The 16,017-nt window shown below is 39.9% G+C and overlaps 1 protein-coding gene across 1 annotated transcript in view; it reads left to right on the forward strand.

Annotated features, from left to right (window-relative positions):
- Positions 1–1,076: 1,076 nt before the first annotated feature.
- The window catches only part of WDR7 (WD repeat domain 7), a 94,774-nt gene continuing 79,833 nt past the window's right edge, over positions 1,077–16,017 (forward strand). Inside the window, exons 1-7 of the mRNA XM_014939790.1 lie at positions 1,077–1,208; positions 10,321–10,492; positions 11,658–11,764; positions 12,076–12,154; positions 12,663–12,837; positions 13,274–13,350; positions 15,758–15,877. Of these exons, the coding sequence (XP_014795276.1) occupies positions 10,334–10,492; positions 11,658–11,764; positions 12,076–12,154; positions 12,663–12,837; positions 13,274–13,350; positions 15,758–15,877 (717 nt within the window). The 5' untranslated portion in view covers positions 1,077–1,208; positions 10,321–10,333. The remainder of the gene's footprint in view (positions 1,209–10,320; positions 10,493–11,657; positions 11,765–12,075; positions 12,155–12,662; positions 12,838–13,273; positions 13,351–15,757; positions 15,878–16,017) is intronic.

Here is a 16,017-nt window from a genome sequence, read left to right on the forward strand (position 1 = left end):
AAAACTTGATGCTTTCTGTAATTCAAAAAACATGCATGAGCTTTTTATAGCAGTTACTTTAAAACAGTTTCTCTTAACATAAGAGCAAGGAAAATACACCTACCTCTGTTGTGATATGATGCTATGTGTCTTTGATCCACATTGGCTTCAGGAATTTATTATTATAGGACAAGTAGAGACTCTGTTCTCCCAGCTGAAAGTAATTCTCATGGTAAATAGGCTGCTGTTACCGATGGGCATCTGTTCCTCTTGGATGACGGGGAATCAGCGCTCGTTTGCCAGGAGCCACGTGGCTGCGCGTAATTCCTCTCTACAGATATATTGATATAGCTCAGTTTTATAATAAAAAATATACCAGTGTAGTAGCAATTGTTTATGCCTACTTCTCTACTCCACAGTTGAACTGAAATTGCTTCAGCAATTGAATAGCAATAAAATTTTGGAGCTGTTTTGTCTTTTGGGAAGTGGTGGTATGGAACGTATCGGGTACCAGGTCCCCATATAGGTAACGTGTTTGGTGCCAACACGTAGTTGTGAACTCATTTCACTGTTCTAATTACTTCTGGCTGAGAGAAAAATAATCTCTCTGGTTTCAGCTGCAGAAATAATTTTCCCTTTCTGTCCTAAACAGCTGTGATGTATTGATGTGCTCTGTTAAAGAGCTGCTAGGAAAGAAGAAATCCACCACTCACCTGCCGTTAGGTGATGTGTATGTGGCTAAAACTAATTGTTCACACATGTAAAAAGCTAAAAGTATTGTTTTGGTTAAAGAAAGAAATAAAGCTGCTTCACGTGGGCCACAGAACAAGCCCAGCCATCTCCAAGCCCTCTTGGGGGGCTTTCACCTGAATCATCTGGGGTCGGAATTCCCTCAAAATGTGCCAACTTCGGAATTCTCCTTGTCTCGGCGCTATTTTTGGTGACATTATGGGGACGACCCTTCCCTTTCGATGGCAAAAATTGGATTTTGGTGGGTTTTTTTATCTCAGAACCTACCCGCGCCGCGTCGGGGGGGGGCCGGGAGAGGGAGCGCCTGGTTTCCATGGCGACGCCGGTTGCCTCTGCCTGCCGTCAGTCACGACGGCCGGGGGCTTTGCGACAGCGGCGGCGAGGAGTCACGGCAGCCGGCGGTGTGTCAGCTGGTCGCCGCACCGGGCGAGGGAGAGCGGCGCCCGGCCACCCTCCCCACCGCCCCGGCGGGGATATAGGTGAGTGCCCGCCGGTCACCGGCAACCTTCAGGTAGCGGGTACCCTCCCCGGGGGCCGCCATGTTGTTATGCGGGAGGGGGCGGCGGCACCGGCACCTGCCTGGAGGCGATGGCAGCGGCCCGCAGCCCCGGCCGCGTCCATCACCGGCGGCTTCTCTGCGGCGGCAGGCTCCGGTGGCTTCACCTGCCCGGGCAGTGCTAGGGACCTGCTCTCCAGCCTAAGGCTTGCAGGTCTCGGGCTTCTCGTTTTAGCAAGTTTTAACCCAAAATGCACCGCCCTGCTGTGGACATTGGGCTGGCGCGTGGATGTGTCACGGGAGTCAGTAATAAGTGACCGATTATTAATGAGATGGAGAGCTCTTCCTCTGGTAATGGAAAGTTATCTGAGGAGCTACTCTTCATAGAGAAATAATCCTTTGTGGGTACTTGAATTTCTTTTAATGCCAAATTTTCATTATGTCGTGGCCTTCCTAATCTATTTCCTTTTTTTGTGACTGCCATGGTATTGCTGGCAGCCAGGGATATGATTTAGAGTTTGCTTTTGCAACTGCTCTGGGTAACTGTCCTTCATGTGATCATGACAGCTTTAAACAGGAAAAATATATGCGGATTTTATGTGTCATCAAATTAAGTGCCAGAAAAACCTGCAAATGGCTTTCAAAAGTGTCTCTTAACTATAATGAAGGATTTAGAGTCCTAAATTGTTAATTCCTCTTCTTGCTTGTTTTATAACCTTTTAACTATTTATAGGAGTTGTGTTTTTCTGAGGGAGGAGGGATAACCAATCTTACCTTCATGTGCTTTGAAATTGGGCTTTTGTAGTCATTCACTCAGCTGGGCAAGGGGCAAGCAGTAATCATGCATTTGGGTCATTGCTGTTATTACCCCCTAACAATTAAGGAAGAGCTTGCATCTTAACTAGTTACTTCTCAATTTCTGTTTTGGAGCACAAGTTTGTATTTGTTGAATTAGATTTTGATCCCAAGTGTGTTGGGAAGGTTTGATAGTATTGTTTATGATTTTTTTATTTAGAACACTGTAATGTGTAATGGCCAATTCAAGACGGAACCCCGTGAGAAGTATAGTCTGGGAGTGCTTAAAATACAGCTGTGTTAATGATGTAGCACTGCAGTTTGGAGAGAGCTGTTACAGATACCTTGACTAGGGGGACCTAGAGGTACTGGCTGCATGGTGTTACAGGAAAGCTCCCAATTTAGGCAAAAAGCAGAGAAGACTTGTGGTGATGAATTTTGAATCAACACAGTGCATGGGGGTAAAAGAAGGTCAGGTGCCCATAATCTTTTAATCCTTGATCAGCATATTGAGAAGGACAATCTGGTTTGCTAGTCATTACCTGGATTGAAATCACCTGTTCACTGTAGCCTAACAGTTTCAACCAAGTTCAAAATAGTAGGTTAGTTCTCTCCTGCAGATACACTCAGTTCTGTTTTAATGAGTAGGGTTAGGGAGAGCAGTGTGAATATTCATAGTAGTAAAATGAAGTGTGCTGTGTTTATGGAAGTGGGGCCTTGGGAAGTCCTTGCACCTCTTGCTTGTGTAGGGCTATGTCAGTTCTCATTGATACCTGTTGGGGGCTTTCTGTGTGTGTATTGGAACAAGAAAAGTTGAGTATCCAAATTAATGTAGTCCTAGTTGCCCCAGCTGCTGTTCCATTGTGTGTGTGTATTTGTGTGTATTTGTGTGTGTGTCCATGTGCACGGGGGTGGCACTAAAACTGCTGCTGCTGGCATCAGGAACAAATTGCTTCTTGACTGTACAGCTAACAAAATTAATGGCATTCTTCACCTGTTTCCTTATGATACTCGCTTAGTGAAAAAATACATTTTAAAATACTTCTTTTTACAAGTAGTTTTCAGCATAGTATTGCAATAATATTTTGTTGTTGTTGTTGATAATTCAGGGTTTATTTACTCAAAGCTGTTTATTTCTTGTTTAAATATATGGCTTCTGATAGTGAAAGATTTCTGCGACTCTGGCTAAAGTACTTAATTTTCTTTTCCCTGCCTCATTAATCCTTTTTCTCCATCCCCAATGGAAAAGTTCATTTGTAATTAAATTTAAAATCATCACATTTTTATAAAATGCATTGGATTATTCAAATGGAAGCCATGATGAGCCTTTACCATAAATGTATGATTGTCTTTATGTAAATGGTTTAGGAGGGGTGTTACAATGCTTAACTAATGTCTTTTTGAATGAAAGGTTCTGTCTGTGTGAAAAATATTAGGCATAAAAATTGCTGTTTGCTTGAAAATATGCAATCCACTTAAAAGGTTTGTCCTGATGTCATGGATGGCAGCCATCTCTGTACTTATTGGTAGCAAATCTGAATAATAACATAATTTAAATTCTGCTGAAAATACAGAAAATGGCATTAACATGTGGTAAACATTGATAGGGAAGGGAATGATTTATTCTTAACCTTTCTGAGTTGCTGTGAACATAAGCACAGTTACATTTATTTAAAAGCAGATGTTCATTTGGCAGCCTTTAATGGTTCGTTTTGGAGCTGGTACATACCAAGAGCGTATATGATAAGGAAACAGTCAATTCATAGATGTGTTTTTTTGGGGAGATTCTTTCAGTGGCCATACGTATCCTAAGATTAATTCTTTATGCATTTGTTCTAATTGAAATAAAAGTGTTTGTAAAGAGCTCATCTTGGCTTTTGCTGTGCTCTGTTAAGGCAATTTACTTACCTCTTTACTTTTTCCCCCAAAGAAGCTGTTCCACAGTGGTGTGACAGGACATGGGAGTACTGAAGTATTACAGGATGTTCTCAGTCTGTCTTTGGGAGACACTGCTGTGACTTGCTCCATAATTTTGGTTATGCCTTTATTTATTAATTTTGATAATGCCTTTTGGCTTTCTCTGCTGGAGGCATCTCCAGTCCCATGTGTTCTTCTTCCTTCCTCTCCTTTAGCTTTTTTTTTTCTACTCGTGCAGTCTGCAACATCATTATCCCTGCTTCTTTTTAAACCTTTCCCCGTATGTCTACCCACTGGGATATATAAGGGCAAGGAAATCTCCCTATGCATTGGCCACAACTGTTTCTCTTTCCTGGCACACAGGGCACGGAAATAGTACCAGCTAGAGGGCTATCTCCGTTTGCTAGTGGCAGGCGTGGAAGGAAACTGGAAACTGGTTTTATTGTCCCAGGGCAACGTGGAGGGGAAGAGTCGCTCTCGCTAGCTGCTGGGCTTCCTGCTGTAAATTGATTTTGTTTGGGTGCTTTTTCTGGCTGTAAAAATCCTTATTACGGATGCTGTTGCGGGGTAAATAACTTGAGGCTTGCAAGGTTTAATGATGTCTCGAGGCTTGCAATTGTGACTGAAAGTTGTTGGAAAACTTGAGGAAATTGCAAATAGAATGTTCCCGTTTCAGGAGCAGTTTGTATACAGGTGGAGGAAAGCTTCTGGGTTTTTTTGCCTATCTCTTGCTGTCACTTGGAAAGATAAAAGCATATGCAACAAGCAGACAGCTAATCATTTTCTGAAATACTGGAATTAGTTTCCAAGTGTGAGTTGTGGCAGAAGGTAATAACCTATCTGATAAAGGCTTAGAATCCTGCTGCGGTTTGTGTGCAGACTCTTTGTTCAGGTGTTATTCTGACTTGCTGCACGTGAGCTTTATTTTGTGGGCCAGATGAGGCAGAAATATTACATGACTCAACCTTTAATCTGTTACAGAAACAATTGTTACAAAGCTCTCTGACCGTGCACCTGACCTTTGTTTTACACTGTCTCACCTGGTCATTCCCCTGCTTTATATTGAGCCTACTGTTAACCTACTGTTAACTCTACAATTTTCTGTGTATCTGCCTTGTAACTTCATCATCAGACTTTGATTTGAGGTGACAGTTAGTCTGAAAGTGAAGCAAAATAAATAGAAATGTGTTTTTATCCATATGTATATACACATACCCACACCCCTGCAGGCATGCAATAACACAAACTCATCCTTTTATTGTGTGTTTGGGGGAAGGAAACTGGGATTGTGGCACTTGTGGAAGTGACAAGATCAAAGCGTAATGATCCCAATGAAGACAGAGGGGTATTAACTGGGAAGAACTCGACTCACTTTGACATCTCCATTTTCCAGTTCCTCCAGTTCCAAGTTCCAGTTCCCTTTTCTGCAAAAATAGTTTATTCTAGAGAGGTATAAGTAACTAACTAAAGCGTGGGATTTCATTTGTAACGATTCACAGCGTGCTTTTTGACTATTTGTCAATGGCACAGTGTTTACTTGCTACTCTAGTTTGTCATCAATGATGTAAAAAAAAAAAAAATTATTGATTGTTTACAGACAATAAGTGAGTTTGGGTTTTTGCAGGGGATGTATTCGGTGTTCGCCAGTGAGAGAGGAGGGTTGTTCTTTGTAGACTGAATTCTTCAGCTGTTAAAATGAGCTTGTGGTGCTTTCTGAAAATGAAGTTTTTAATGAAGGCATTGCGGTACCATAATAAAAAACTAGAAGGAAAGAGGTAGTTTTTCTTTTTGTTCTCTCTCCCCCAACGGTTGATATGAAATATTCTAAGAATTCTGTTTCTCTTGGGTAAAGTTTTGAAATGTGAATATCTGTAGGCCTTTAGAAAGTATTTTGCTGTTAATGTTTTTCAGTGCTTTCTCTCATGTTTTTCTGCATGGAAATATACAGTAGGTTACTTGTATGTGCTGGTACTTTTGTATGTTGTAATATTCTTCAGTTTATAGTGCTGTCAATTTTAAAGTTCTTATAAGTAGTTTGGGTGGAAGAGCATTAAGCTGACTGCAATATTTCAAGGAACAATTTTGTGCAATTTGGAAGAATTTTTGAATATTTATTCAAAATCACAGCCATTTGCAGCAGTGAAACAATCAGGTGCCACAGAAATACTGTGACTTGGTCCCAGAGTCTATAGTGCTGTCAATTTTAAAGTTCTTGTAAGTAGTTTGGATGGAAGAGCATTAAGCTGACTGCAATATTTCAAGGAACAATTTTGTGCAATTTGGAAGAATTTTTGAATATTTATTCAAAATCACAGCCATTTGCAGCAGTGAAACAATCAGGTGCCACAGAAATACTGTGACTTGGTCCCAGACCTGTGAGCAATAGGGAATGAGAGGAGACTTTTTTGGTTGCTTGTCAGCTTTTTCAGCTCTGAAAATGCTGATGGATTGCTCTATTAGCCATTAAAACTTAGTTCATAGATTGCACTGATGATCAAATAGCATTTACAGTCAGGATAAAATCCCCTTGGAGGAAGAGTGGTCAAACAGGTCCTTTTGAGCTCTCTGCTACCAGCGTGACCCCGGAGCAGGGGGACCTACAAAAACTGGGTGGTGAAAGAGGGAAATGGGTATTCTTGTTCGTTTTGGTGATTTTTTTTATTTTTTTTTAAATTGCCTTTTTTAATGTATATTACATCTAGACACCTTATTTCTGTTTTTCACTATATTTTTATTATTTCACTATCAAAAAAAGACTTTTTAAGAGTCGTAGCTCTTTATTAAGGTCACTGTATTCTTTAATTTTTTGTACTTTTACAGTTCTGTGTTGTGGTCACCCAGACAGAACAATTGATCTCCCATTGCATAACAATTAACACTACCTTTGCAGGCATGTTTTACAGCTGCTGATTCCAGGGGAGCTGGTAGTATGGTGCAGTAGGTTAAACGTTTGGTTGCTGGTCTTTATTTATACTTGCTCATTAAATTCTGAAAATGTTGATAGATTGCTCTATTAGCCATTAAAACTTAGTTCATAGATTGCACTGATGATCAAATAGCATTTACAGTCAGGATAAAATCTCCTTGGAGGAAGAGTGGTCAAACAGGTCCTTTTGAGCTCTCTGCTACCAGCGTGACCCCGGAGCAGGGGGACCTACAAAAACTGGGTGGTGAAAGAGGGAAATGGGTATTCTTGTTCATTTTGGTGATTTTTTTTTTTTATTGCCTTTTTTAATGTATATTACATCTAGACACCTTATTTCTGTTTTTCGACCCCGGAGCAGGGGGACCTACAAAAACTGGGTGGTGAAAGAGGGAAATGGGTATTCTTGTTCGTTTTGGTGATTTTTTTTATTTTTTTTTAAATTGCCTTTTTTAATGTATATTACATCTAGACACCTTATTTCTGTTTTTCACTATATTTTTATTATTTCACTATCAAAAAAAGACTTTTTAAGAGTCGTAGCTCTTTATTAAGGTCACTGTATTCTTTAATTTTTTGTACTTTTACAGTTCTGTGTTGTGGTCACCCAGACAGAACAATTGATCTCCCATTGCATAACAATTAACACTACCTTTGCAGGCATGTTTTACAGCTGCTGATTCCAGGGGAGCTGGTAGTATGGTGCAGTAGGTTAAACGTTTGGTTGCTGGTCTTTATTTATACTTGCTCATTAAATAATAACACTTTATAAAATAAATAGCTGTTAATAAAGATAGTCCACTTGGATGCAAGAAATGAGTTGGCATAAAATGGCACTTCACAGTAAGTGATATTAGAGTTTTACTGATACAGATTTTGTGGAAAAAATGAAAAAACCATTCTGTGTCTCTTCCTTCCCAGCAGTTTGAGGGTCGGTGGGTCCCGCTGGCCCCGGGAGCGGTTTCCCAGGCAGTAACACTAAGCTGTGTGTTATTCTGCTCCTGCTGCCTTCCCTTCCCCCATTTTTCCATCTACATTAGCGGGTTCGATTGCTCTGGCCACAGAGGTAGTTCGCTCGAGGAGTACTAGCAGCATTGGTCAAAATGAATTAAAAAAATACTTTCTTGAAGAAGTTGCATTGTAATTTTTATATAGATGAGAGATGACGTTAATTTCTATTGAACTCCATAGAGTCCTTCAGGGTGGAAGTATAGTAAAGAGCAATGTTGTGAAATAGACAGTATTTTTGATGCAGCAAGCACTGGTTTCAGCGTGGGAGTCGCCACTGGGTAGTGTAAGATCAAAAGTCAAGTCTGTGGCTGGCGCGAGGAAGATTTCAGTAGTTCCCTCTGCTTATGTGGACTCTTTGTCTCAAAGGGGAGACTGAAGCTCGCAGGGTGGTTTTCAGTGGAACTGAAGATTATTCAGTGAATGCCCACAGCAGCGTGAAGCTGGTGAAGTGGTTTGTGTGGGGTTTGGCAGCAGCTGGGGTCTGATGGAGCATCGTGGGGACACCGAGGGGAAGGGCAGTTGTCCCTTACTGCAGCAGGGAAGGGCAGTTGCAACGAGCCTGGCTTAGATTCAGTATGACCTTTATTTATTATTTATTTGTCATAATTCATTATGTTTTTCCCTCCTTTGAAATGTTGTAAAATAGGTTTATGAACCTATAGGTTCATAACCTAATAGGTTATGAACAGATGCAAATATTGCTGGATCACTCAAGTTAGAAGAATATGTACATATCTATAGAAAGACAGGAAAATACACTTTTTTTAAAAAAAATATTGAGTGAATTCTGCCTGGTTTTGGTGTGTTTATACTCCTCTAAATCAGAAATTCTGCTCTGGTTTGAGCCATGGTGAGTTTAGAACATAAACCTCTACATATGGAGGATTTATTTTATTTATTTAGCACAACTGTTTTGCCCACTCAGTTATCACAAAGTGCTCCAAGCAATAACTTCCCTTAACTCAAATTGGAGAGAACTGCCAATACATTGCCAAGCTCAGTATAAGCAAACTCAGATTCAGGGATCCTACATTATAAAAGCGTTTAAGTGGTTGGCAAACTCTGAATGTTGCTACCAAAAACAGTGGTTTATTTGGGTGTTTAAGGCTTGCGCTAATCTCCCTAACTGGTTTTTTTATTAGGACAACATCAGTTCCTATGATGTTTTCTTTCTCTCTGAAGTTATGATTCAAACATGTTTGTTGTTGTGTATTTCCCAGTCACCAAGAAAATCTTGGCTTTGTGACAGATGAAAATTTCACCATGTTATTTGTGTCAATATATTTATAAGATACTAAATGTTGCTGTAAAGATAGTGGCGCATCTATTTCCTGTTGGACAGTGGCCAGAATCTAGTTCATATGGCAAATCATGGCGATTGCTGGATTTAGTCCTTTCCCAGTTTGGTTTAGTTCTAAATAGCTTTGATAAAGCTTGTAAGGATGGGTTTTTCCCCTCAAACCACATCTTTTGATACTGATAAGCCAATTCCTTTTCCTTCATCCCAGCTCGTGCTGGTGGCTGTGTCTGCCTCCGAGGAAGGCAAGGGTATAGGAGGGAATCGTGAGCCACCGACATCCGAGAGGTGTTGCTTTGAAAACATTTACCACTTGGGCTTAGAAACCAGAAACTGAAAGGTTCAAAACTAGCATGTATTTTTAATTAGGCTGTCTCTAATTAGCTCTTGTTTGTTTTAGTTAGCCTCTTTAGCTGGGGGTGTGAGTGGGAAGGAACTATCGGAGTAAGAGTATGAATTAAGGAACGGCATTAACCTTGACAATGATTTCTACCTCTAATTTCACCTAATGCAGGGTACTGCACATTCCAGCATAAATATCCATTTGACAAAGCTATGCCAATGTAACACTGCGAACAGAACTGTATTTTTGAAAAGTGCATAGTCATCTGTAGAAAACTCCAGGGCCTATTTTTTTGAATAAAAGTTGTTGCATTTGCAAATGGGGATGAACTCTTCCATTGGGCGTGTAATAACTGCTGCAGCCCTGGGACTTAAAGCCTTCCTTCCTTCAAAATTATTGTAAAAGGAATGATTCTGGCAAAAGCACCTGTGTGCGTAGGGAGATGCTATTTGGTAAAAGTATCTATGTGTGTAGGAAAGGCCACTTTGAAAAGTGTTTTTTGCAAAATGTGTAAGAAATCAAAATTGTGAAGATATAATACTACCATGGCTCACTGTGTTTTTCAAGTGACTGTTAAAGAATGTTATTTAACACGTATATGAAAATAGTGCATTCCCTGATGAGAGATGATGGTACACTGTATTTTATTTGAAGAATGGCCTATCTAGTGACTTTTTTTTTTTGTATAAAATACTTATGAATTCACTTTGGGCTAGTATTCTAATTTTTGGTGAGGATAAGATCATGCTAAGTGCAGGACTGGCGTATCTGCTGAGACATAATATTTCTTCTCTTGATGAAATTGACAGGCGTGAAAGCAAAATGGCAGGGAACAGCCTGGTTCTGCCCATCGTCCTGTGGGGCCGCAGAGCCCCCACGCACTGCATATCCACCCTGCTGCTCATGGAGGACGCCTCCATGATCGTCACGGGCTGCCACGACGGACAGATATGTCTCTGGGACCTTTCTGCGGATTTAGAGGTAAGGCTAAAGTCTGTAGGATCTGAATTCTGTGTCTAAAGTGCATATTGGAGTTGCCAGTGTGATTTTGTTCTTTGATGGAGCATCCGTTCTGGTCTTCAGTTCTTTTTGTGCCCTCTTGACTTGTCCTTCCTTCCCCCCTCTCATGAGGTCTGGATTGGCACTTAGAAAGAGACGGTTTTGGTTTTGAACTTTGTTGCTGCTCCTGCAGTAATTTTTGGAAGTAATTACTTCCTCTTTTCTGGAGCTGCTCTAAACTAGTTGGTACTTTCAATAAACTAGTTGGTACTTTCAAGTTTAGCTGCTTAATATTGTTTTGTGAAAACAGATTCCAGTGACCAGAGGACTGTACTTGGAGAACTTTTTAAGGTTATTATTTTATCCAACTTTTTTTTTCCATGCAAACTGAAAGAGACGAAAAGCTAGTAGCAGAGATGAAGGTTGATGATTAATTGTTTAATGCCAGTTGCTGCCCTGGAGTTGAAATCTGCAAATGTCTATTTGGAATATAATCTCATAGTTTGCCATGGTATAAAGGGTTTTAAACTCTTGGAATGGAATAGCAAAACAATAATCTCATGTAAAATAAACAGCACGCTTCAGGAAAAGTTTATATTGAATACCTAAAAATTTGAAAGTCTGTGAATTACCCCCATAAATTATGTTTATGTCTGGTATATTTAAAGAAAAGGAAAAAGCAACTAGTTCTTTCTAGAAAGGACAAATAAAGGACAGTTTTCTTTTTTATCTTTAATCTATACATGGGTATTATTTTATTTATGAATATATTGAGTTGTGGTATGTACTGGATTTGGGCGGGAACTATTGTTGCAGTAGAACACAGTTTTTTTTGTTCAAGTTGGACCAAATTCAGCCCATGATTTAAATCATTGATAGCATGTTTGGTGTAAAATGCATTTCTTTTCCACAAATTTGCGTTACAGCATTAGGTAGAAGCCCTTTTCTTCCATGTACTAGAGCAGTGTTCTGTCCAAACTCTTTCAAGATTATGTATCTGCTGCTATGCTAATTAAATGCATGTGTGTGTATATATATTAACACATGTATTGATAATACGTAAAATGGAGATCTGGAATATGTATGTTGTGGTTAAGTAATAGTGCCTTTGTTATTTTTACTTGACATTTTATTTCCCTGATTCTAGATTAATCCCAGAGCTCTGTTGTTTGGTCATACAGCCTCAATTACTTGTTTATCCAAGGCCTCTGCTTCCAGTGAAAAGCAGTATATAGTGAGCGCATCGGAAAGCGGGTGAGTTCCCTGAGGATTTATTCATATGCAGGTGTGTTAAAGAATGGAAGTAGAGGGTAGAGATCCGGTTTGCACATGCAGCATTTTTCACTTAAACTACTGTCTATAAATATTCCAAATGGTGGGTCTTCTCTACTGTGATACTGAGGAGCTTTTGGATTTGCGACAGGTAAATTCAAGAGAAAAAAAAAGTCATACTCTACAACTTTTAAATAAAATATACTTTGTATGTTCACGATTTAGCCTAGATGATTTAGCCTAGAAGACTGGAATATTTTCCTTATAGTTTTAATCTGCTTTTTGTATTTTAGGGAGATGTGTCTGTGGGATGTGAACGACGGGAGATGCATCGAGTTCACTAAACTAGCCTGCACGCATACGGGCATCCAGGTTAGTGCTTTGGGTATGCTTCACAGCTCCTCTTCTGTATTGAGAGCATGGATACCTATAGAGCAGGAATAAAGCAAGCCTGGCTTGTTTCCTTTTTAAGCTTAATAATGACATTATATGCATACTGGAGTATCTCTTGGTGTATGCTGGATGTGCTGTGCTTCAGTGTTAGGGGGAATAAAAGCATAATTAACCCTAGAGGCTGGAAAGAGAGGAGGAGAAGGAACACAGTTCTGGAGGAGTACTGCATGAGGATGATCTCGGCAGGGAAGGCTGAGGAAGGCTCTGTCAGGTCCAGGAGCTGGGTGTGTGGGGTAAGGGCCGCCTTGGGAAGGGGAGAGGAGAGAAGGGGCCTCTGCAAAAATCTACTCCTCAGCAGTGCACAGTAGTGATTTTTAAACATACAGCCATTAGAATATACTTATGAAATCCTGGTTTTGATGGAAAATGAAGTAATTGGTGTCTCACACAGAGTATAACCTTCTGTATTTTGTTAATATCCATGTAGTTCTATCAGTTTACAGTTGGGACTCAGCGTGAAGGGAGGTTATTATGCCATGGACACTATCCAGAAATTCTCGTCGTGGATGCTACCAGCCTTGAAGTTCTTTATTCTTTATTATCAAAGATATCTCCTGACTGGATCAGCTCCATGACTATCATTCGATCCAACAGAACGCAAGGTAATTAGTTTTGTTGCTTTTGTTATGGTTTTGTCTCACTATAAGACAAACACTATTTTCAACTTTTTCAAGAACCTGGGAAGGAACTGGAACGTTGCTGCTTGTGATTTTGGGCAGCACCCAGCAAATACTATGTCTGAGAGCAATACTAGAATCAACTGTATGTCCTCCCCATTTAATTTAAGTCCTAGAATTAATTAAGAATGAGACTGTAAACACAAACCCATGGAATCTGTGTTTGTGCATGTGTATACGTGCTTCTGGAATACCACTTTGCGAATAAACGTTTGATTTTTGAAGCAAACACTTCAGGAATGTTTTGATAAACTTTAACGTTGAGGTACTCTCGATGTCTTTTTGTACTCGGATATGCACAAGTGTGCAACAAAATGAAGACGTCCTTGTACTTATCAGCCTAATGTTTGTTTTTCCCCAGAGGATACTGTTGTAGCGGTTTCGGTGACTGGCATCCTGAAAGTGTGGATAATAACCTCTGAAGTTAGTCGCATGCAGGTAAACAAAGGCTTCTGAATTAATGATATTTCCTGTTGTGATGAAGGGAGAACTTCTGTTAATGGTGTTTCCTGCTCTCCCAGCTCCCTAAGGATATTACGATTTTTTCCTCTTGCCATTTGAAAATCATCTTCCTTGATTTTGCTTTATTGATTCTTCATGTTACCAGCAGAACTCCTAATCTTTCTCATGTTTGACTCGGAGAACTTATTTCAAAATTAAGAGTAGGATCATCCCCCAATTTCTACAAGTCTCCTATAACAAAGACTGTCATAGCAATGTTTACCCTCCCAAACCGATGTGGATGCTGTGCTGCATCCATTATTCAGTACAGGCCAAACTTCTATGTGCAGGGGCTTGCAGTGTAAGTACTCTTTAGTTGCAAGAGGTGATGCTAATAATTACATGTTTACTCTGTCTAGTACAAGTAGAAGAAATAATTCACAGAGTTAAAGCTTGACCCGTACTGCATAGGAGTCGTGTGATATGAATGCTGTGGTGGCATTATCGAAGTGACTTTATCACAATACTTCATTTTTTTTTCAATCTTAAGTTCTCCAGCTGCATTTCTTATGCTCTTAATGATATCTGTACTTAATTTTTTAAAAATCTTCATTATAGTTTTATTGTATCATACTATATCACTAATATTATTAAATTTAGTATTAATAATTTTAGTATTAAATTTAATAATAAACATAGTATTTTATTTGGGAAAGATAAGAAGTGTGCTGTGGAGATACCTGAAGGCTTGCTGAGCTGGGAATCCGGTGTTAGGAATATTCATTATTTGGGATTCTCTACAGCTCGCTCTGTTGTTTGGCAGTTCCCACCTTCCTGTGTACTAATCAATAGAAGTCCTAAAAGAGGTTTGCTGCAGGTCTCATAGACCTCTGGCAAATCAGCTATTTGCAGAAGCCTCTTGTAAAAGATGGAGCTTACTGTAGATGTTTAGCAACTGTGGAAAAACAACCTTATGATACATAAATAAACTATTTTTTTCATGAACTTGTTTATTTCCAGAATATTTATAATGCAGAATCAACACAGTTTGCACTAGCTTGGAAGACCAATGTAATGAATTCCTTGCTTTTCACCCCATCAGGGGATAGGGATGATATTCCCTTTTTTTAGTTTCATGGTTTCAAACTTGCTGAGAGTATGTTTGCTCTCACAGCATCTTCTGGAAGCCCTCGTCATGCAGCGAGTGGTGTTTGAGCAAACATCTCAGTTAAGTTACCCTTACAAAGGCAGCTGGGAGCAGTAAGGAGTATTGGCTGTTATGAACTAAGAAACACAAAGACATAACCAAACAGGAGCTTATCAGAATTTGGTCTGTTTGGGCTGTGGGGAACCTTGAGAGAAAGAAACGTGAGCTGAATCTGCTTAGTTTCACTGACTGGCTGGGCGGAAGGTAATTCACTGACAGTGATGATACTAAATAGGCACCACTAATCTGTGCAGCTGGGGAGTGTGTTAGACTTAAGTGACAAAAGAGGATACCACATGCTCTTGCAGATCTTCTTATGAGAAATAATAGAATAAGAACTGCTACAAGTGTTTGGTTTTTCCTTTAAAGTTGGCCATCTGGTGTCTTATGAAACAGCATCGGCCTGTTTCTATCACGTGGACTCCGTCATGTCCCTAAGTTCAGTGTGAGCAAGAAGAAAAATCAGCTGGGTATTTTCTGATTTCCATCTGTATGTCGTTGTGTGTAGAGACTCTCAGCTTCAGACGCTGCTGGCTGTCACACTGTCTGAGCACTTGAATGATTTCTGTGTAGGACAGGCAGCTCACTGCCTGTCTTGAAGATGAGGAAATAATATTTCAGTAAAATAATGTCTTGCTACAGAGATGTGTAACAGAGAAAGGAGTTTTGATCTAGGACATCTGAGTCCCCGCTTTTGCCTTCCTTGCCTGGCTATCCTGGTTTTTTCTGCTCTGTCTCAATAAAGGTCTGTTTTTATGAAAGTAGAAGCTTGGGAGCTAGTTCCTGTGTGTGCTGGGTCTGGGCACGTTAGCAGTGACCACCCCCAGTACAACCAGAAGAGAAAATTTTGCTTTGAGGCCTTTAATCAAGGCACAGCACTGATGTGATAGACCAGTCAGAGACTCGGACTCAGCACAGGGTGTTTGGGACAGTCTGCAAACTTGACTCTTTATCACAGGAAAGCTGGTATTCAAGATATGATACACCCATGGGAATATCGAAATAAAACATAAGTATTTAGTTCAGTTAAAATTAACAGAAACCTTGACAAGCTCATGACTTGAGCAAATTTCAAACCATCAATAAATGCTTTTTTTGAAGGTGTTATTACAGAAGGTAATATGGCTCTATTTAATTTCAGACTGATAAGTTTAAATAAGATGCCATTAATTTAAGGTTGGTTTTGTTTGTTTTCAGGATACAACACCAGTATTTGAAGAGGAGTCAAAACCTATTTATTGTCAGGACTGTCAAAGCATTTCTTTCTGTGCATTCACCCAGCGGTCGCTGCTGGTAGTGTGCTCCAAGTACTGGAGGGTAAGGCCTGCCTGCTTTTCACCCAAAAACGCATTTCAGTAAACTGCCAGTAAGGCATTTTGATCAAGATGCTATAAGTCCTTTTCGTGTGGCTGTATTGAAACTGAGATCAGCTGTTCTCTGGGCATTTTAATCTGGAA

Source organism: Calidris pugnax, unplaced genomic scaffold (genome assembly GCF_001431845.1).
Source record: "Calidris pugnax isolate Ruff unplaced genomic scaffold, ASM143184v1 scaffold79, whole genome shotgun sequence".
NCBI classification, from domain to species: Eukaryota; Metazoa; Chordata; class Aves; order Charadriiformes; family Scolopacidae; genus Calidris; species Calidris pugnax.